Here is a 21705-nt window from a genome sequence, read left to right on the forward strand (position 1 = left end):
CGACATAAGAATGGAAATAGCCATTGTTAATTGACAATACGTCGTCGATATATCTAAATGTCGAGTTGAAGGCCACAGCAAGTGTTTTCTTCTTTTCACGTACAAGATTTTGGACAAATTCTGCATTTGATAGTGGAATATTACTGAATAAATAGAACTTCCAATTGACTATTGAGAAGCTGACGAAATCACATTTCACGATTTTTCATACACAAATAACTTTAATTTTTTATTTCAAAAAAATTTTGTGACTGTAATTAAACAACGAATTTAATAAAAATTATCAATCCTTTTGTATTTATAGAGAAATATTGACTTCAATCTCACACAAGCAAAGAATATTATTTAAACCATCTGTAATCTGCAGTCTCACAATGTTTCTAAGTACATTATCTTCACATAATATCTCCACAACTTGTTTGGTTATCCCAGGTCCTTTAAAGAATCCACAAACTGTAAAACTGTAGCCGTCCTGGGACACCAACAATGACAAGTCATGAAGACGCTCTTCTTAAAGAAATTAAGAAATTTGAAATGTTATTTTTTAATAAATCGTGTAATTAATTTTATGTCATTAATACTTTTATTTAAAATGCATAAAGCGCTACATATACAAGAACTCCAAGTAATTTGAATAAGAAAATTCAAACGTATATCATGATACTTTTCAAAATTATTTGAACTTTAATGCTACGAAAATTGGGTCAGGAAGAACGTCAAAATGTACTCACTATACACTACATAATGTCTATAGTCACATCTCTTTAAAATGGTTTTAAAACAAAGTTAAAATCATACACTCGAACCGTGTATTGACACATCATTTTATCTGCCATTTATGTCATATATTGCTTCGTTGAACAGAAATCAATTAAAGAAGACATGTAGCCCTTATTGAAAAGGGTAAAAAGAATGACGTCGCATTACATGTACGTCACGACTGCGAGTAGTGCCTTTGTTTTACAATTGGTTAAACTCCAAAACAACTCAGAAAATTTGGGTGGAAGCAAGAAATATATCAGAAGTTAGCTGTGCATTATTTAAATGCTGCTAAGTTTATTTTTTTTAATTTAGAGACTCCATCGAACAGTGGATGTCCAAGGGAAATGGATTATCAGCAAAAATTCTGGTCAAAAGCGTTAACTAAGAAACGCCACGGACGGTGAAGAAAGCTCATTTTTGTGGAACTTGTGAAAAGCGGGTTATGCAATAAAAAAAAATGAAACGCTGACGAAATAATTAAGAAACTTGAATAATCTTTCGCAAACTAAGTGTCAAGTACTATAGGAACTTTATTTAATAAATAGGTAAGGAACACAGGCTGTGTGTGGATGAAATGGGGGAGTTTTTAAAAAAAGAAAAAGAAACCGTCATAACGTTATGTTTTTGACGTTACATTGAAAGAATGCTCATCAGTGACAAAATATCATGGTACATAAAAAAAACGGTAACATGAGTTCCAATTGATCAACTGAAATGAAACTGCATACATCGGCAAAATTATTTTTTTTTTAAATTTTTTTTTCTTGGCATATAATAATGTGTTGATAAAATATGAAGATGACAAACAGTAATAAACACAGAGCTCTAAAACATCAGAGGTGGGATCAGGTGCCATGGAACTGTAAGCATTTTCTAAAATTTATATGAGAGAGAACGACATTTTCTTCCTACTTTTTGTATAACTCTCTTAATATAAAATACAAAAAAAAAAAAAAAAAAAAAAAAAAAAAAAAAAAGCGTGTATTGGATTTGCTGTTCTTTTGGAGCTGTTACTTTGTCATACTTCCCTGCAAGGGTACGTATCCTACAAAGATTTTTTTATCTTTATATAAATCACAGAGTGCATATTAATTTTTAAATTTTATATTGATATTTTTCTCTTTTGTTCACAGCTCCCTGATTGACTCTAACAAGATCACATGATCAAGCATAAAATGGCATACTGTTTCTATTAAAAGCTTCCAAAATGCATATATTGACTGTATAATTCTAAAATATTAAACAATCTTCTGTTCAATAACAATAATTATGACATCACAATAGTTGATGATGACAGAGTGTTGCTAAAACGTGTTCGATCGATTCTCTTTCTCTAAGGCTGTTATATCTAGTGATTGACATCATCAGAAGGCTACATTTGTATATTTTACTGCTACATTTGTATATTTTACTGCTACATTTGTATATTTTACTGCTACATTTGTATATTTTACTGATATATTTGTATATTTTACTGCTACATTTGTATATATTACTGCTACATTTGTATATTTTACTGCTTTCACTGATATAAAAGTTTGACTGTTAAACTTAACATGCCTAAGACATCCTGTCTATTGTATAATCTTATAAAAGATATGATGTAATGTCCTCCTAAGTTAATTTGAATCCAGGGTGATAATTCAAAATCGGAAATAAAACACAGTTCAAGGTTTGCAATCTTCCCATCAACAGCCCAACTTGCCACATACCCGCCCTTGTCAAGAGAATATGTGGACGACGAATGTGCAGGCTGCCCCAACGCGGCGTTTTTTTGTTGAGTATCTTTCTGAAATTAACAGGGGAAAACTAATGGATGAAAAGTTTCTAACCAAAAAAGATCATACATTCTTAGATGTAAGTGTATACATTTGATACACGTGCTGTTATTTAGATATTATTACAGAGAAGCATGAGAAAAATATATCAAAAGGATCTTAGAAATGGATAGGTATTAAGGATTTAAAGTTGATAAACTCATGATAATGATATATGCAATAAGATGCAACTGTGATACATTAGAATAAAAGCGGTGCTTGAACCTGAAAAATGAAAATAAAAATTCAAAAAAAAAAATATTTTAAAACTCCATCTAAAGAGTCATTGTAGGCACAAATACTTTAGTATTGCCATTTAAACTCGTATTTATAAAACTCAAGCATTTTCACAAATAAAACACTTTTACCGATTGTAAAAGAAAAAGACATCCTGTTGCTTTTACAAGATTAGAAGGTGTATAGAATACAGGAATCGTATGATTAATGTTCCACAATATAATATTTGATTGTACAGTGTGAAAAATATATATAATAGTGTATATTACAAAAAAAAAATCATGACACGTTAATCTGTTTAAATAACTAATTGATTAAACTATTTCTTTCATTTTTATGTAGATTTATATATGTTGATGGTCAGCTGACCGACTAGAAAAGAAAGTAAATAAATAGTTCAATTAATCACACTTGCCGTACAATGAAGCATAAAATCAATTTTTGATGGTAGGATCATCAGATTATACATCATGTTTGTCTATTAGATACAAAAGTGCGCAGAGGAAACCTAGGTATGACTTCTGACACAGCAACACGAATTTCCTAACTTTTACACGTGGTTTTAAGAACATGTTTGAAAGAAGTACAGGATTATAGGAGATCGGAAATTCTAATTCAAGCTTTCAAGACCCCGGAAATTTACAGTTATTTCCCTTCACCAAGGAATGAAATCTCGGATGATTGGTTGGGATTGGCTCAGCAAAGAAAACAATGCTATTATTCAAGCTTGACGGACAAGAACATTCAGCTTAAGAGTTTTAGAAAAATAACATTAAGACTTCAGAAGAGGTAGACCATTGTTAGTAAGTGTTAGTAGAAATAACAGCGTTAAATGGAATGTTTTAGGTACAAACCATACTGCTGCCAATCGCTTTCCAGAATTCCTGGAGAATACGTCACTGTACAACCCCAATAGCAAAACTCTTCAAATGGATTGTAAAAGTAGGTCACACATTTCATTTCTACACAAAATATCGCACAGTGAATCAGACTATAGACTCTTAGAAACTTGCACTGATTATAACTGTATTTTGATGAAGAGTCTTTCCTACGAAATCGTGATATCGCCGTTGTAATTGATACCGTGATATCGCAGTTGTAATTGATACCGTGATATCGTCGTTGTAATTGATATAGCATGAATGATTAAAATGAAATGCAGAAGAACTTTCTTCATGTCAAGAACAGTCTTTATATAAAATCCCAAAATGATAATACAGTTAGTCCAAATATATCTTTCTTATATTCCAAATATCAAGAGAAATATGGTATCAGTAATGCATTGATATCGGCTTCATAGAGATAATCATTTATGAACAAACTGCATACTAAATCAGTTTGATCTTTTATATGAATTTATGCTCAATATGGCATATAAATGTTTTAAAAATTGTTTTTCTTTACTCATAGAGAGAATTGCCTAGTTATAATAAGATTTTCCTGTCTATAGTTACATAGATGTTTAAAAGCATAATAAACCATACAACCTTTATTTAAAAAGCATTCCTAATTCCATTTTCAATACCTCTTATATTAATGCTCTAAAAAGAAAATTCTTGAATGATATCTAAGTAGCATATTGACATAGTGAATATCATTTAAGTTATAATTCTAATACATATAAAAAAAAATTACATATCTCTTTGAAATAATTATGGAAAAATAGCATATAGAGGTGAATAATCACTACTTATATGTGTATGTAACCACCTGTTTGGTTGCGTAATTTCCCGGTTGTTTTTTTTTTAATTATTTATTTTTATATGCTAAGATACATTTTCATTTTTCTTAATAGTCATAAATATTTCAATGTTCATAAAAATAGATTTTTTTAGAAGAGAGTGGTTTAAAAGATTCCACTTCTTTCGAGTTTTAACATCGTTAATTCTAAAATTCTCTATGCATAATATGATTCAAATATTTTGGGGTTTTTTTATGATTTCCCTATGTTTTCATTAAGATCTATTTTTTCACTCCTTTCCTTTCTGACAATTTATAGCAGCTTTGAAACACTAATGTAAAGTACCAAAAATAGAGTAATTTATGAAGCCAATGAGACAAAAAAAGTAGTTATACAAATTACTGTTTTTGATTAAATGTATCGAGAAAAAGAAACCAAACAAACATAATAGTAACAAAGGTATGCAGAGACACATTGCGTAAACATAAAACTGCATATATAGCATATTATTTTAGCGAGATTTAGAGGCTGTCATTAATTAGAGCACCGTAAATATTCGCCTATAAGTCGTTCCGCATTATTACCCTCTTTCTTGTCATGATTAGAATTGAACTGAAATCCAAAAAGATTCTGTATGAAAACAAGTTTTATTTTAAATGAAATGTGATATGAATATTGCAATTGCCGTTAGCTGTATAATAATGATATGTTTTGCTTAAACTGCATGCTTAATCAAAGGTTTATTCCGGATAAATCTACAAATCTCATAAAGAGACAATTTCAGTTCAGTACAACGCATATCATTGTTTAAATTTTCTTGCCCAAATTAAGTGTAGAAGATGAAACTTCGGAGTTTTAGAAGAACTTCGGCTTAAAGCACCAGTGACTATGAAATTAACGATTAACTAAAACAATTGTTTTGAGCCTTAAACAAATTGTTTCTGAAAGCGATAAATTAATAGCAAACATTTACATTTTATCTGAATAGTACGAATTACTTTACATGTCTTGTCTACTATTTTCTTATCATTTCAAATAATTTTGACACCTCAATTTACCTTGATATTTTTTTCTTTCTGTTCTAGTCAACTGCATGTGAGTATCAAACAACTTGGTTTGAATTTTCTCATGTCAATATCAATTTGATTTTTTTCATCATTTTTAATTAGGTTGTAGATCAGGATTGCTGCAGTTCCAGTTTTACCGATTCCAAACTCTGTACTTAATTGGAATGGAGCCTAAGGATGCTTTACTTTTTGTCATCAATGAGAGACGAGACAATTTATCAAATCCAATGTATTTTAATACTCTATTCCTGAATTTTGTAATAGTAAATGTAAATAAATATGAATATATCGTTTTAAGCACAAAATCATGAAGTTACTGGTTGATAATTTTAAAAATTATGACAAAAGAATTCTGAAATGAAATATGAAGATAAGAATAGTATTCAAGCTCAAAAGTCCATTGAAACAATACACATTTTAAGCAGATCAAACACCGACCTCTAAAACATCAGAGATGGAATCAGGTGCCTTGAAGGAGTAAGCATCCCCTGTCGCCAGGTCACACTTGCCGTGTGCTCCTTGTCATGATTGGGCAAACGAAAAATCCGTCGAAATTCAATGTGAAAATAATGGCCTAACAATTTGTATGAAAAACATCTTTCAACATTCGACTTAATAAGAAATTGTATTTGCTGACAAGTTCATTGTATCGAAAATAGCCATGGCAAAATTTTGACTACAAGCAAGACTGTTGATATTCTTGTTTCATCAACATATTTGTCAATATCTTGCCTCGTTTTAGAAATTGTTCCTACGTAGAGCATGCCCTTGCGTATCGAATCAACTGGGAGACATAAACTTCATATGCGATTGATAATGGTATATTGCTACATAAATAAGAGAAGTTGACGATAGAAAAATATAATTCATTACGTTTATCATTAAGTTTTGTTGTCAGATTACCATTATTTTTTTTAGTAAAATAATCAAATATGAAATAGATGTATCAAACTCTATGGTATCTAATATTTTGAGTTCAAAGGAATATATCAAATCAATCTAGGAATGAAGATGAATTTGTGAATAGATAAAACGTCATCCATATATCTAAATGTTGAATTGAAGGCCACAGCAAGATACTTCTTTTCATGTAGAATATTTTGAAAAAAAATCTGCTTCATATAAATACAAAAATAAGTCTGCTAATTAAAAAAAAGGGTGCAATTAGTATCCATGAGAATTCCGATAGATTGTTGGAAGACTTGATCTCCAAAAACAACATAGAATAAAATAAATTTCGGAAAAATGCTTTAAGATTGGAATCAGGAGAGTTGTGTGGTCCTTCATGTACACTCACTTCATCAATAAATCTTGCATATATCGGCATTGTCACCAAAGCTAATAGAATATTTAACATGGCGGAGGAAGATGTATCTTGTGTAAATTTCAATCTGTTAATGTGCATTTCTCTAGTTATTATAAATTTTGTAACTGGTCGTACTTTTATTTGTTGCTCTTGTAGAATATGTTTTTGACACAATAGCGTACCATACCTAGCCTAGCACAAGACCAAGGAACATGGTTTTGATCAATATGAGAGCCCATTTTACATTAATTATTTTCTTCCTTTTGTTCCAGTGTCCTGAATTTGATTATAAACACGATGTTCAAATTTCTTCATGATAATTTATATGTTACATTATCTGCTTCTTTAATTAGGTTGTGAAGCCATAATTTATCAAATTTTGCATGGAAACACAGGGGGAAAACTCTTAAATAACTTTTTGTCTAGAACAACAGGAGCCTGATTTATCACATTAATATGCAGACAATCCTCAGATAATGTAAGTTTAAAGGGGTTTTTTTTCCAAATCGTAGCTCAAGGGTTATGGTTGAACAACATTGAGCAATGAAGAGAATGATCAGCAATCAGGCTCAAAGGTCCCATAAACAATGCAAATAGAGAGCAGAGCAATCACGGATCCCTGAATCAGGTTATATGGAAATAGAGGCATTCACTTTCAACTCCGCCGCAGTGATCCTTTGTCTTGTTTGGTTAAATGGAAATTTGTAGTCAATTCGGTTGGTATGGAGATTATAACTTAACAATTTGAATTCAAAATGTTATTCACTATTCAACCTAACTACATGTATGGGTTTTAATCGCAAACTAGGTCAATGTATCCATTATAGAATTTGCGAAATCCTGACTCTAACGCATTTTCTAATACCCTTGTAATATTGACTTATTTGTCAGGAGTCTGCCTCTTGTGAGAAATTGGTCGAATTGACTGAAAGACATTAACAAGATAATTACGCAAGTGATAATGGTATATTGAAACATGAATAAGAGAATTTCACAACAGAAAATTTTAAGTTATCTCATCTTTCATAAAATTTTGTTGTTGATTTTTCATTAATGACAAATGTATAAAAAAGGTGAATTTGATTATTTGATAAAATATCATCATAATATCTTAATTTCAAATTGAAGTTTTACTTGAGACTTCTTCTTTTCATATAGAAGTTTTTGAATGAAATGTAAAGATAACGAACACAGATCATAAATAAATTCCATTTAGACAATACATTTTGTGAGCAGAGCCACACATGCAGACCACTGAAAACAGAGATAAGATCAGGTGCCATGGAGGAGTTAGGATACCTGTCGACAGGTCTCACCCGCCGATTGCCCCTTTTCATGATCGGGTAATCGAAGAACTCCGTAAACAATTCATAGTAAAAATAATGGTTTAACTTCTTGTATGAAAGAAGTCAATCAACATTCGATTTAACAACAGACTGTTTTTGCAATCAAGTCAGTATATCGACTATAGAATTTGCGAAAAATTTACTTTAAACGAGATTGTTGATATCCTTGTATCATCAACTTTGTTGTCAATAGCCTTTCTTGTTTTATGAAATGAATAAATTCTGCTTCATAAGAATATAAGAGCATCTTCTTGTTAACAACTTCAGATTATTCGTGTTTAGTTTCAAATGGTTTATAACGAAGAAAGTCTGCAGATGAACCAATGAAAAGGTAGGAAAATTTGTGAGTTCCATTCCAATTGAAAAAGCAATTGTCTATGATGTCATAAAGCCTGGTCTTTAATTCATCCGGGGAATGGTCGTATGGTGATAAAAAGTATTGAAAAGTCATACGTTTTGATGCTATTGATTTTGGTGAAATTTTAGTGATTTCGTTTTTCTTAAAATATGTTCTTTGGTTTTCAAGCATACACATTTGATTGACACCACGTCTCGAATACGTTGTTTCACAACACTGCTGAAGTTAATTATTCACTGCTGTTCACGTTTTCATGAGTAGTAAAGAAAAAGGGGCTTGGTTGATCCCGTTATGTATGTTTGTGAGAATTATTATTTGGAATCTAATATAGGAATGGTAATCCAAAATAAATAAGGTTGTTAGGAATATTGACAAAAGAAATGTATCACCAAAATGTCTGCGTATTTCTTTGAAACAACAAAGAGTTCTAATCCTCGGAAATATTGATTTATCTTTGAAGATTATTCAGTCTTCAATTTCATATTCTTTTCCGCCTTGTTCTGTTCAAAATCTGTAATGCATAAAATAAGAACAAAAAGTAGTGAAAGATAAGTGATTGCCTTCAAGAGGATACATATCCTTGTCTCAAATGGTAAATGCCACAGCTCTAATTCAAATTCACAATTATTTTTGTTGACATGCAGATAGCTATGTTTTTATTGACTGGTCAAGATAGCCTAGTGGTTGGGCATTTGTTCGTGATCGGGAGGCCCGGTTCGATTCTCTTATGCCGCGCAGAGTCAAACCTATGACGTAAATATTCCTTCGCCAAGCGCTCTGCATGAGAAGGGAAAGTCACGGGTCTTTCGGATGAGACCTTAAAAATGGACCTCTTTTGTCACGATAAATATTTCTCACTGTTGATTACCGAGTATAAATATTAAATTGAAGCCTTTAATTGGCATACGGTAGCGTCTCTATATAAAAAAAATCTCCAATGGGACTAAAGCAACATATAATAAATAAATCATTTAAATTAAAGCATCGTTAAAATAAAAAAAAAAATATTTATAAAACTTTTTTTTAAGGATTTGTTGTGAAAAAATACTAGAGCTGAAACGAATACGAAAATCAATATTCGACATTTACTATTCATTCACGAATATTCGAACATTCGTTTCAGCTCTAAAAACTACCTCGTATGTCTTTCATATACTCCATCATTAGGTACTCAGTTACAGCAGCATTGTCTGACAAAACCAGTAGAATATCTAACATGGCGGAGGATGATATGTCTTGTACGGAGGACATTTCTGTGTACATAAAATGATGCAAACCAAAGTAAGTCAGAGTTGAGTTTAACTAACTAAATGCATAAAATTATGTAATTTTATCTTAAATAATCTACATTCAAACATTAGACATCTTTTTATCAAGATATTTGCAAGCTTGGAATGTTTATTCTAAGCTCAGCTCTATCTTGTATTTTGTTAAGATGATTAATTCATAGTTATCTTAAATTATTTTGTTACCTTGTACTTTTTCTAAGTTTTCGTGTTGTGTCATCCAAGAACAAAGATGAAATTCTTTGGTAAAATCAAAGACACGGTTCCCTATGTTCATAAGACTGCTCACTGTAACATCAACAAAACTCAGTGATAAAACACTTAAATATTTCGTTAACATTAGTTGTATAAAGAGACGTTATTATTATTAGTCATTTATTTTAGAATACAGAAATGGGATTACAAATTACTTAATTTCACAGTATACATGTAAAAATTTAAATTATATTTAAGACGTACTATGATACAGCATACTAACAGGTACACTTTAACAATTCAAAAAGGAAAGATACTGTGTTCAAGAATTGAAAGATAAAAGCGAGATACACTTTTCGAAGACACCCCTATATAATTTTATATTTTCATAAAAAATTAAACACAAAAATCTAACATGTGACCTTATTTATTTAAGCATTAGGGTTTCAAATTTTGATAAAGGACGATATCAAAAATTTTAGTTTGATTTAATGAAGTGGTTTCAAAACATACACTTATTGGAAACATAAGTAGAAAACATTTTTATCCTGTTAATGTATGTGTTTTAATTTTAATGTGCTGCGATTCCTTTGGTAAATGAATACCGTTATATTTTAGTGTCTATGACTTTATCGTAAATGTTAAAAAAATAGATATTTTTACTTGTACTTACACACACACACACACAGAGAGAGAGAGAGAGAGAGGAGACAGCATCTCCCTCTCTCTCTCTCATAATGGAAATTTTTATGTTTACCTGCCTGACACTTCTCTAAACATCTTGGTGTCTTCACTGCCTGCATTGACTCTACAAAAATGTATGCGGATGAATACTCGTTTTCAAGCAATATTTCCATTGATTTTTAGTTTAAATAAAACAAGTACATTTCACATTTCACTTAACTTTTTTCTCTCTGCATCCAAGTATTTTTGATCCTCTGATACAAACTTTGTCTCTACATCTAATTATCTCCTCTGAATAATGGACTGATACTCATCATAAAAAAGTTTTTAAGCGGAGGAAGGAAACTATTTTCTTCAATATATACATTTTAATAGTCTGTCCAACATAGGGCTTTTGCCACATAGACGATCTAAATAAATTTTGACTTGTGTTAAAAAAAATTCATCAAATCATTTAATATTACAGATTTACCATTTCCAAACCATCCTAATCTTTAGCCAGGTTAGTTACATGTACATACAACATAAATCGAACAAGCATAACACGATTTTCAATCTGCAGAAAATTACAATGTAAATCTCGGTTGTTGCTGTCAAGCGCGGGGAGATGTCATTGTTTCATAAAAAATTATCCTAGTGTAATGTTTAAATTGATTCAAATGTGTACTGCATTATTACGTAACTTGTTTACAGCAAGCTACTGAAAATCAAGAATAATGACGGATCCCTTCCCGAAGTGGCTCCTATTTTTGCAGTAGTAAGACCCCAATGACTTTGAATTTGCTGGCATGTCAATATACTAGTTGGACTTGTAGACTTGTGGAATCCTTGAGGGAAAATGATCTACTGATTGAACCTAGTTTGATGCCCATATGTTTATGTATTTTGATATATAATGCAAAATGTGATAGGTACCAGGGGTCCGTGTTTTATGCTCTCTTCACATATTCGTATTGTTTGTGGATTTTTTGAGATTGATCATTCTTCGTTATCATTAACTTCTACATTAAGCAATAGCATGCACTAACGTTCGCCACTTCATAACTTACTAAAAAAATCAAGCTCCAACGATCATAGTTTCATTATCATACCTGTATGTTTTTATTATCATACCTGTATTATGTAACATACTTATCAATGTTTCCTTTATGATGTCGAGTCGACGCAGTAGATCTTTAAGGACAGTGATTTCATTCTTTGAAAGTTTGATACGATTTTCAGGTGATGGAAAGTCCTTTACAACATCAAACGAATTGTTTCCTCTCTGACATTCCGCCTCGCTTTTATGCATAAGTTCTAAAACGTGAATATATTTAAAGATCAATGCATTCAATATATTTGATATCAATTTCGTATAGCTGCTTTTTTAAAATATGGGCATGAAAATTCAGGTCCGTAGCAACGGTTTCAAAAGTGTGTGGTGGTGGTGGTGGGGGGGGGGGCAAAAAAATCTGACCAAAGAAAATGAAGTGGAGGGGGAGGAGGAACTTCCAAAAATAAACTGACCAAAAAAACCCCTAATCAACGGTCCAAATCCTCCCAGTACTCGACCATTCATCGACAAAAAGTGGGGAGGGGGGGGGGGGGTTGCAACCAGCATCTAAAGGAAAAATTTAAGATAGAAAAATACTATACGCAGAAAAAATGCGGCCCCCTCCCCCCCCCCCCACCCCCTGTTTTTGTAAACAGGGCACGAACTCTGTTAAAGTTAACGATTCACCGGGTGTGTTCAATTGTTAAACTCTGCACACACCACTGAGCACGGACTTGCAATACTGTGAGTGGGTTTTGCTTTCGAACATTTCTACTCTGAATTTTCTGGGTTATAGTTTTAATATTTTTCATTAATACACAACAGAATTGCCACTTTTCTTCAGTATTAAGAATAAAATTAAACAAGAGGCCCAAGGGCCTTAATGGTCACCTGAGTACAACACAACAATTTAGAGAATCCATAGAGTATAAAATAAACTGAAAGGTGAAGCTTTGTTGCCCAAAAGCAAGAAAAATAGAGTGATCAGGATCAAAAAAGTAATGAGTCTACCATTCATTTACAGTTCATAAATTAGGTTCTAATATGTTCCCCATTTAACACTTTCACCATACAGTAAATTAACAAACTATCACAAGATTATTTAATAGAATTAATGCATTTTCACTATATTATCAAGAGCCCTATCCTCACACCAGCACATCTGACCCAGGGGTCATGCAATTCACTACTCTGGAAGAAGCACTCTTGCTCATCATAACTATACACTTAGCTTCTTTGCTTTCTAACCAGAAGCAGAAAAGGATATTTTCAGAGAAATTTTGCTTTTTCACTATATAATCATTAGAGCCCCCCCCCCCTTTCACCAGAACCCTTGACCCTGGGGCCATGAAATTCTCAATTTTGGAAGAGGCATCCTTGTGTATCATAACAATGTACTAATTATACTTTGTGTAAATAATACCCAGGGGCAGAGAAGAAGGTTTTTAAAGAAATAATTCACCTTCACTTTAGGATATATATGACCCCACCCTAGCACCAGAACCCCTGTCCCTGGGGCCATGAATATCAAAATTTTGGAAGAGGCATCCTTGCTTATCATAACAATGTACTTAATTTGTTTAAATAATACCAAGAAGCAGAGAAGAAGATTTTTAAAGCATTAATGCATTTTCACTATATAATAAATAGAGCCCCACCCTAGCACCAGAACCCCTGACCCCTGGGGCCATGAATTTCACAATTTTGGAAGAGGCATCCTTGCTTATCATAACTATGTATTTAATTTGTTTAAATAATACCCAGGAGTAGAGAAGAAGATTTTCAAAGAAATAATGCACTTTCACTATATGATCTATATAGCCCCGCCCTAGCACCAGAACCCCTGACCCTGGGGCTATGAATATCAAAATTTTGGTAGAGTCACTCTTGCTTATCATAACTATGTATTTAATTTGTTTCAATAATACCCAGGAGTAGAGAAGAAGATTTTCAAAGAAACAATGCACTTTCACTATATGATCTATATAGCCCCACCCTAGCACCAGAACCCCTTACCCTGGGGCCATGAATTTCACAATTTTGGTAGAGGGCTCAATGCTTATTACAATCATGTCAACAGTTTGACTGCTTGGTGTCCAGGAGTAAAGAAGAAGATTTTTAAAGATTGCATTAATTTTGGTGGTTTTAGCCCCACCCCTCAGGCCCCAGGGGGGCAGGGACCATGAAATTCACAATTTTTATCCCCCTTCACCCATAGATGTTATATGCCAAAAGTGGTTGAAATTGGTTGAGCGGTTTCAGAGAAGAAGCTGAAAATGTTTAAATGTTAACGCACGACGCACGACGACGGACAATAACGGATAGCAATAGGTCACCTGAGTGACTCAGGTGACCTAAATATGTTAAAGCGCAAGGATGTGTCAATCCAACGCGTCCAGAAATTCGAAGTTTTAATAACTTCGAGATGAAATAAGAATTTTATTATATTTTAGTATGAAATGCTATTGCAACATATAAAGTCATGAAATTATACAGAAAATTTCAGAAAATATTAACTTCAAATCTGTGACTAAGCACCTTTAAAGAACGAGGGCGCTTTTGACTGGCATTCGGCAGGAATCGGGGCGCACTTGAAAAGTGAAAATTTCATTGATCTGTTACATGAAATTTTAGCATTCTTTTGAGGTTTTGGGTTCCTGTGAAATAGGAAAGGGGGAAATTTTCCCGATATTGTATTTCGATTTGCTAAAAAAGAACTTGAAAATTGGCTAGATGAGTCATTTGGTACAAAATGTTACATTTTTAAACAAGTTTTTCTAAGAATTTTCTATCTCTGGGTCATCTCTCTATGATTTTGAAACGTTATTTGTATGCAGTTTAAGGACATACGCAACGTACCTTACCTACTGATAAATTTTCAAGATATTCTTAATTTAAGATTATAGTGCCATCAGAAGTTCGTAGACAAAAGATCAGCATGCATTACCAGGGGTTTTGAAAAGATATCAATTGATGAAATTTTTTGTATAATTCAAAGAAAAATACACAAAAATTACTAAACATATATTCTAGATGTTTTGTTTATCCAAACTTGTTTTAGAAGAAGCGTACAACAGCATATATAGACATAAAAATGTAGCACACAATTCCTTTAAGTATCGGAACTCTTCAAATCCAGGGAAAAAGACAATAAAGTTCAAACTACGTTGCGTATGTCCTTAATTCAAAGAAACAAACATTTGTAAAAAAAAAAAAAAAAAAAAAAAAAAAAAAAAAAATGGAGGGAAGACCCAGAGACGATCAAAAATGAACTTTTCCCCCAAAAATTCCAATGTGTAAGTGCCGGTGCTTCATTGTCGTTTTAAAATATGTACAATGTGTGTAGCGATGATAGCTCAGGAGTATGCGTTACCCGTCCAGTGCAATGAAGAAGATATATTTTTGGTTCGATCCTCGCATGGAGCGTTAATATTTTTTAGTACAATCAATTCTTTTGTTAGTTTAATTTTATGAACTGATTTATTTTAAAATAGATAAATTCTGGTTCTGTTGCACTGAAAGCGAAAGCAATTCTTCCAACTTACTGTTAATATACACTTGTCCATTGTACTTGTAATTGCATTTAACAATACCCTAAAGGTGTTTATTATTTATGTGAAGCGTACTAAGTTATACATGTAGTAATTATTCAGATAAGTGGACTGATATATTAAATTTGACGAAGTATTTCAAACCAAATGAAACAATTTCCCACGTACATAACTTTGTAAAGTCTGTCCAGCTGTGGTCAGCTGACCAAATAGTGGACATTTTAACTACAAATGTTTTGTACGCCTTATTTCTGCAGATCACACGCCAAACACGCCCATCTTCAAATTTATGTCTTTTGTATATGTGATTTTTGTTTACAAATCAAAATGATATTCAAAATTTTATCAAATCGTGAATTTGTTAAACATTAATCTTCAAAAACTGAATACCTAATATTTGCACCTCAGTCTTAATCAAGTCTCTTGCAACCTTTTCTTTTAAAAATCCTGCAAACCATCTTCTCATTGCAGGAGTTGTTTTACTATCAATATCTGAAACATAAAACTTTTTATTATTATTATTTTTATTCCTTTATCTCTTTTTTCTCATAAATATATGATTACTTTAATTTTTACCTGATTTAAAGTCCTGTCTAGGGACTCCAGCCTTTTCCCACACCCAGTCTAGCTATACAATGAAATTCTTAATTTTAAAATGACTTCCAAGAATACATTGTACACTGAGTCACTCAATAAAACAAAAATTATTGCTATATTTTATTTTGCAGCGTTATTCAGTGTTTGTTTTTCATGCTGATCAGAATTAATTTCTATTAGGATAGCAAAGTAAAATCTCTAAAAACAGTAATCGCTATGTGATATGAAGATGTAAGATATGTCAAACTATAAGAGGAAGTTTTACAATAATCACTCATTACCAAACACATGTTAGAATAATTTTAGGAGACTGGGTTACCTGATTGTTCACTGCTGATGACGATATGGTTATCCCAGTAGAAAAATGTACGAGAACAAACGCAGTCATCCACATACTTAACAAATTGTCTATATCATAAACAATAATCATGCTTTTCACTCTCGGTCACTTAAATACAAGTGATGAAATATGGTGTGTCAAAATTTCCACCTGTTGGTAAGAACATTAATCAATTAGCCTGTTTAAAGCCTTTGCTCTATTTACAACAACTATATATACCATATTATATTAAAGTTTGAAAGTTCAGATCACTAAATACTGAAGACAGGAATGCCTTTGAAAATTTTATATATACTACATGTATATGAAAAGTCTAAAGAAAATCTATCTTTAGATTTTTCAACACCAGAATGCAGGCTGGATTCTGTGATAATGGATGTTGCTTATCATAAGTTGCCACTTTTTTACGGAAGACAATAATTTTGTAGAAATCCGTTTGATCCTTGAGTTGAAATTTGTGAACAAAGGAAATGACGCCATAATAAACATAAGTAATATTCTTAATCACAAAAAAGTAAAATGATGTATTCCACCATACATCAAGATTTAATCAACACCTTGTATTTCTTCCAAATATTCATCGATCATTGCTTCCAAACTTATTATTTGCTGAAAACCCCTACAGTACCTATATATCGAACATCTGAAATGACATATGGAAGGAACAAACAGTAATTAAGCCCAAATGTCCATTGAAACAATAAAAACTGGGAGCAAAACAAATATCAGGTGTGAGCTAGATCGGGTGCCATGAAGGAGTGAGCATCCCCTGTCGACCGGTCAAACTCGCTCTGTGCTCCCTGTCATGATCGGTAAAACGGAAAAATCCATAGAAAAGTCAGTTTGTAAAAAAAAAAAAAAGGTCTAACAATTAGTATGAAAAATGTCAGTCAGCATTATACTCAATGATAGATTATATTTGCTGACAAGGTCATTGTATCGACCATAGAACTTGCGAAATTATGATTTTAAACAAGACTGTTGATATTCTTGTTTCGTCGACTTGTTTGTCAATAGCTTGTCTCGTTTTAGAAATTATTCGTACGTAGATCATGCTCTTGCGTATCGAATCAACTGGGAGATATAAACCCCATATGCAGGTGATAAAGGGTATATTGCTACATGAGTGAGGAATTTGATGATAGAATATAGTTAAAGTCATCACTTTTATCATAAAATTGTGTTGATATGTCACCATTAACGTCTTTTTCTATTAAAATATCCAAATATGAAACAGATGTGTCAGACTCTGGAGGATCTTTTATTTCAAGTTCATTGGGATATATCGTGTCGACATATGAACAGAAGTATCAATTGTTAATTGATAAAACGTCATCGATATATCTAAATGTCAAGTTGAAGGCCACAGCAAGTGTATACTTCCTCTCATGTGTAAGATTTTGAATAAATTCTGCTTCATAGGAATTCAAAATTAGGTCTGCTAATAACGGGGCGCAATTGGAAGTCATGGGAATTCCGACGGAAACAAAATCCTCCTATATGTATAAAAAATATTTATATTATATCAAATTTATAAATATATATATATATATACATATATATATATATATATATATATATATATATATATATATATATATATATATATATATATATATATATATATATATATATATATATATATATACGAAGCACTAAAAATGACCAACGACACGAACAATAATAATTGTCAAATTTTCGGGACGACCTGCCCCTTCCTCAGGACAAAGAAAAAGTTAAGAAGTCATAAAAACAAAGGAAATAGAGAAACAAAAACAACTAGCACTACTACTAAACTACCAAACACTAAATATTTACAGTGTTACATGTTTAATTTCAAGTAAATAAACAGTCGTGAACAAAGAAATCCGGAGCGCTATAAATTGCGTCCGGTCTATCGGGTGAACTCTGGTGAAGTGCGATTTACATAATTGAACGAATTAATTATCGCTAATTAATTACAACAAGCAGTAAATCGTACATTGTCTTATTCTCTCAAAATAGCGTAACTATACATGATAAAAAGAAATTAAAGAAAGATAATATGGAAGGGCAATTTTAAAAATATGAATTTGGATATATTATAAATTTGGAAATCGGATAAAAGAAATACACAAAAATGTAAGCTGTAAATATCTGGGTAGGTTGTTCCAGAATTGCTAATGCGAATTAACGGTAAAGTTTACACTATATAGAGAGAATGAACTTGTTTGTTACAATCCGGGATTGGGTCTAGTTCACGTTCATCCTGGTGAAGTCATTAAGTTTGTTAATACCATCAGGGCGGAATGACTTCAGCCTATGCATCCAGAACTTTTCCTTGCCTTTTCTCTTAGCGTCTGTCCATCTTGGATTATGGTCAATAACCACAACTGTCATGTCCTCCCATTTGTGACCTTCAAGGTTGAAATGTTCCCCAACGGGTTCATTGAGTTTTTTGGTCCTAATGGTAGAACGGTGATTATTGACTCTCCTGCGGAGATTTCCTGTTTCACCAACATTTTGTTTGGAGCAAACTTTGCAACTGATGAAATAAATGCAGTTGTCTGTTTGACAGGACAAATTCCCTAGTATTTTGTAGCTGCGGCCTGTAACGGGGCTGTTAAAGCTGTCTGTGTCAGAGCTGTGCTTACAGAGAAGACATCTTCTGTCAGAACAAGTTTTAAAGCCCCCGTTAGGTAATGGATTGTCCAATCTGGTTCTTACTACCATGTCCTTTAGATTCCTCGGGCGTCTGTATGCAGCCAATGGGGGCTCCTTAAAGACCTCTGCCATTCGTTTATTTGAGTGGAGAATTGGCAGATTCTTTTGAAGGATACCGCTGAGGTTCTTAAGGACGGGATGGTATGTGGTTACCAGAGGGACCCTGCCGCTATTGTCTTTTTCCTTGTAGCGTAATAGGTTTTGCCTGTCATGTCCCGCCATCTCATCAATAGCAGTTTGTACGGTGCGGGTATTGTAGCCTCTTTTGCATAGGTGGGACTTGAGGAGACCGCTTTGTTCCTAATATAAGGCAGGGGATGAACAGATGCGCCGAATTCTGGTGGCTAGACCCTTAGGCACACCCCTAAATGTGTGTGGGGGATGACAGCTAGTTGGCATAAGATACAAATGGGAATCTGTGGGTTTCGTGTGGAGACTGAACTCGATTTCACCATCGGTCAGGGTAGATGTAGTATCTAGGAATATGTTTTTCGAATTAGATACGTCTACTGTATATATATATATATATATATGTATATATGTATATATATATATATATATATAAAGCACTAAAAACCAACAACACTGTATATCCTAAGTGTAGATACATGGTCACGGATGGAAATTTATACAAAGCACTAAAAATGACCAACGACACGAACAATAATAATTGTCAAATTTTCGGGACGACCTGCCCCTTCCTCAGGACAAAGAAAAAGTTAAGAAGTCATAAAAACAAAGGAAATAGAGAAACAAAAACAACTAGCACTACTACTAAACTACCAAACACTAAATATTTACAGTGTTACATGTTTAATTTCAAGTAAATAAACAGTCGTGAACAAAGAAATCCGGAGCGCTATAAATTGCGTCCGGTCTATCGGGTGAACTCTGGTGAAGTGCGATTTACATAATTGAACGAATTAATTATCGCTAATTAATTACAACAAGCAGTAAATCGTACATTGTCTTATTCTCTCAAAATAGCGTAACTATACATGATATATATATATCATAATAAGAATAAAAAATTGGTTGTACAAAAGAACAAGGTTTATCTTATTTGGACCTGTCAAATTTGAACAGTTAGTATTAGAAGACAAAGCTAATTTTTATTGGATATACATGTACGTCTTTGTATTATATCAAACATGAAAATATTAAAATTTTCTTGCTATTCTAGCTGCATAATGAAGTCATGATTTATGTCAATATTCCTTGAAAAAATTTATTTCATTGAATGTAGGCTGCTTACTCAAAATTCAGTTTTGTCTTGTTATTTGAGTATTCGAGTCAATTATAATTGACCATTTTGTTTCCTGTACTACTAGTGATTGTGTATATAAATTTTATGAGTAAATAAATTGAAATTTTGAGCTATTTCCTTTAACCTTGTTTTATATGTATATCACCTTATTTTGTGAACCAGAAACCCATTCTGTAATCCATGAATGCGTTTATTGATATCAGACTCGAGTGTACTCGTTATTGCACCTTGCATGTTATCATGAAAGAACAAATAGAAACAAAGATGACATTCTTTGGAATGTCAAAGGAAGCTGTCCCTATGTTTTCAATAGATTCACTTAAATATCAGTAGAAGCAACCTTGCTTCTACAGTATAAAGAGACTATGAAAAGACTTCAAACGACTCAACTTTATTAGGATTACATGTCCAACCTATAATCACTATATATCAAAACACTAAATGCAACTACAAATGACTTTGTTTCATCTCCGAAGAAGTTAACAAATCATAACCAAGATAAAATAATTTGACAATACAAGTGATTTCACTTTAACAGATAAACGTTTACAATTTAAGAACATGTCTTATGTTTAAGCACCGAAAGTCAAAATATGTGAAGTAACTTAAGGGCATAAAACAAATTATTCCTGAATGAAAAAGGTGCAGTTAACAAACAGTGATCGATCTTTTTTTTTTTTTTAAAAAAAACTATGTAAATTTATGAACACGGCATATAACACGGATCCTTCGAAATTCCAGAGGTGGGATCAGGTGCGTAGGAGGAGCAAGCATCCTCTGTCGATCTGTCATACCCGTGAGACCTGTGTATTGATCAGGTAGACGTAGTAATCTTTAGTCAAATTTAGCAATAAAACAAAGGTCTTACAATTAATATGTAATAAGTCGTCAAATTTAGACACACTGATAGGATGTTTTTGCAAACATGGCCATTATAACTACCATAGAATTCTGGAAATGCTGATGTTAAAATCTCAGTAACATCAACTTATTTGTCAGTAGTCAGCCTCGGTTTTAATATTGATCGTACTCAGAACATGCACTTGCGTATCGAATGAGTTTGGACACATAAACACACCGTTCAGGATAGTGGAACAGTACAACATAACAAGGAAAGCTGAGGACGAAAAAGCTGAAATCATCTTGTTTGTCATATAGTTTAGTTATTAGTTGTCTGTTGTCGTCTATTAGATATTAGTTGTCTGTTGTCGTCTATTAGTCAGTAAAACATCCAAACATAAAACAGATGTGGCAGACTATCTGATGTCTTTTATTTCGATTTCACTTGCACAATGTGATATTATTCGAAAAGATTTATAAAATTATTTTCATTTCCATGAATAACTTCAATAATTATACAGATGTACATAAAATAAACGAAATAAAATCAATGGGCACATTTACCAATTTTTAGCTTAAATAATGTATATATGAAAAACTGGTAAATAAATTCCTATCAATCTATAATTTCAAAA

The 21705-nt window shown here is 32.4% G+C and overlaps 2 protein-coding genes across 2 annotated transcripts; both read right to left on the minus strand.

The window, feature by feature from the left end:
- Positions 1-298: 298 nt before the first annotated feature.
- LOC133174935 (uncharacterized) lies at positions 299-6891 on the minus strand. The gene is made up of 3 exons (XM_061310027.1): positions 6862-6891; positions 2323-2551; positions 299-510 (listed from the first exon to the last, which is right to left on the minus strand). The coding sequence occupies exons 1-3, from the start codon at positions 6889-6891 to the stop codon at positions 299-301; spliced, it is 471 nt and encodes a 156-aa protein (XP_061166011.1).
- A 2144-nt stretch (positions 6892-9035) lies between these two features.
- Positions 9036-21372, minus strand: LOC133174936 (uncharacterized). The gene is made up of 8 exons (XM_061310028.1): positions 21274-21372; positions 15900-15951; positions 15714-15815; positions 11871-12035; positions 10813-10863; positions 10047-10148; positions 9711-9827; positions 9036-9085 (listed from the first exon to the last, which is right to left on the minus strand). Exons 1-8 carry the CDS (start codon positions 21370-21372, stop codon positions 9036-9038), a joined length of 738 nt encoding a protein of 245 aa, XP_061166012.1.
- Between the last annotated feature and the right edge of the window lie 333 nt (positions 21373-21705).

The sequence above is a fragment of the Saccostrea echinata genome, unplaced genomic scaffold (genome assembly GCF_033153115.1).
Source record: "Saccostrea echinata isolate AGI-Se365-2 ecotype Australia unplaced genomic scaffold, CSIRO_AGI_Sech_v1 ptg000060l, whole genome shotgun sequence".
Lineage (NCBI taxonomy): Eukaryota > Metazoa > Mollusca > Bivalvia > Ostreida > Ostreidae > Saccostrea > Saccostrea echinata.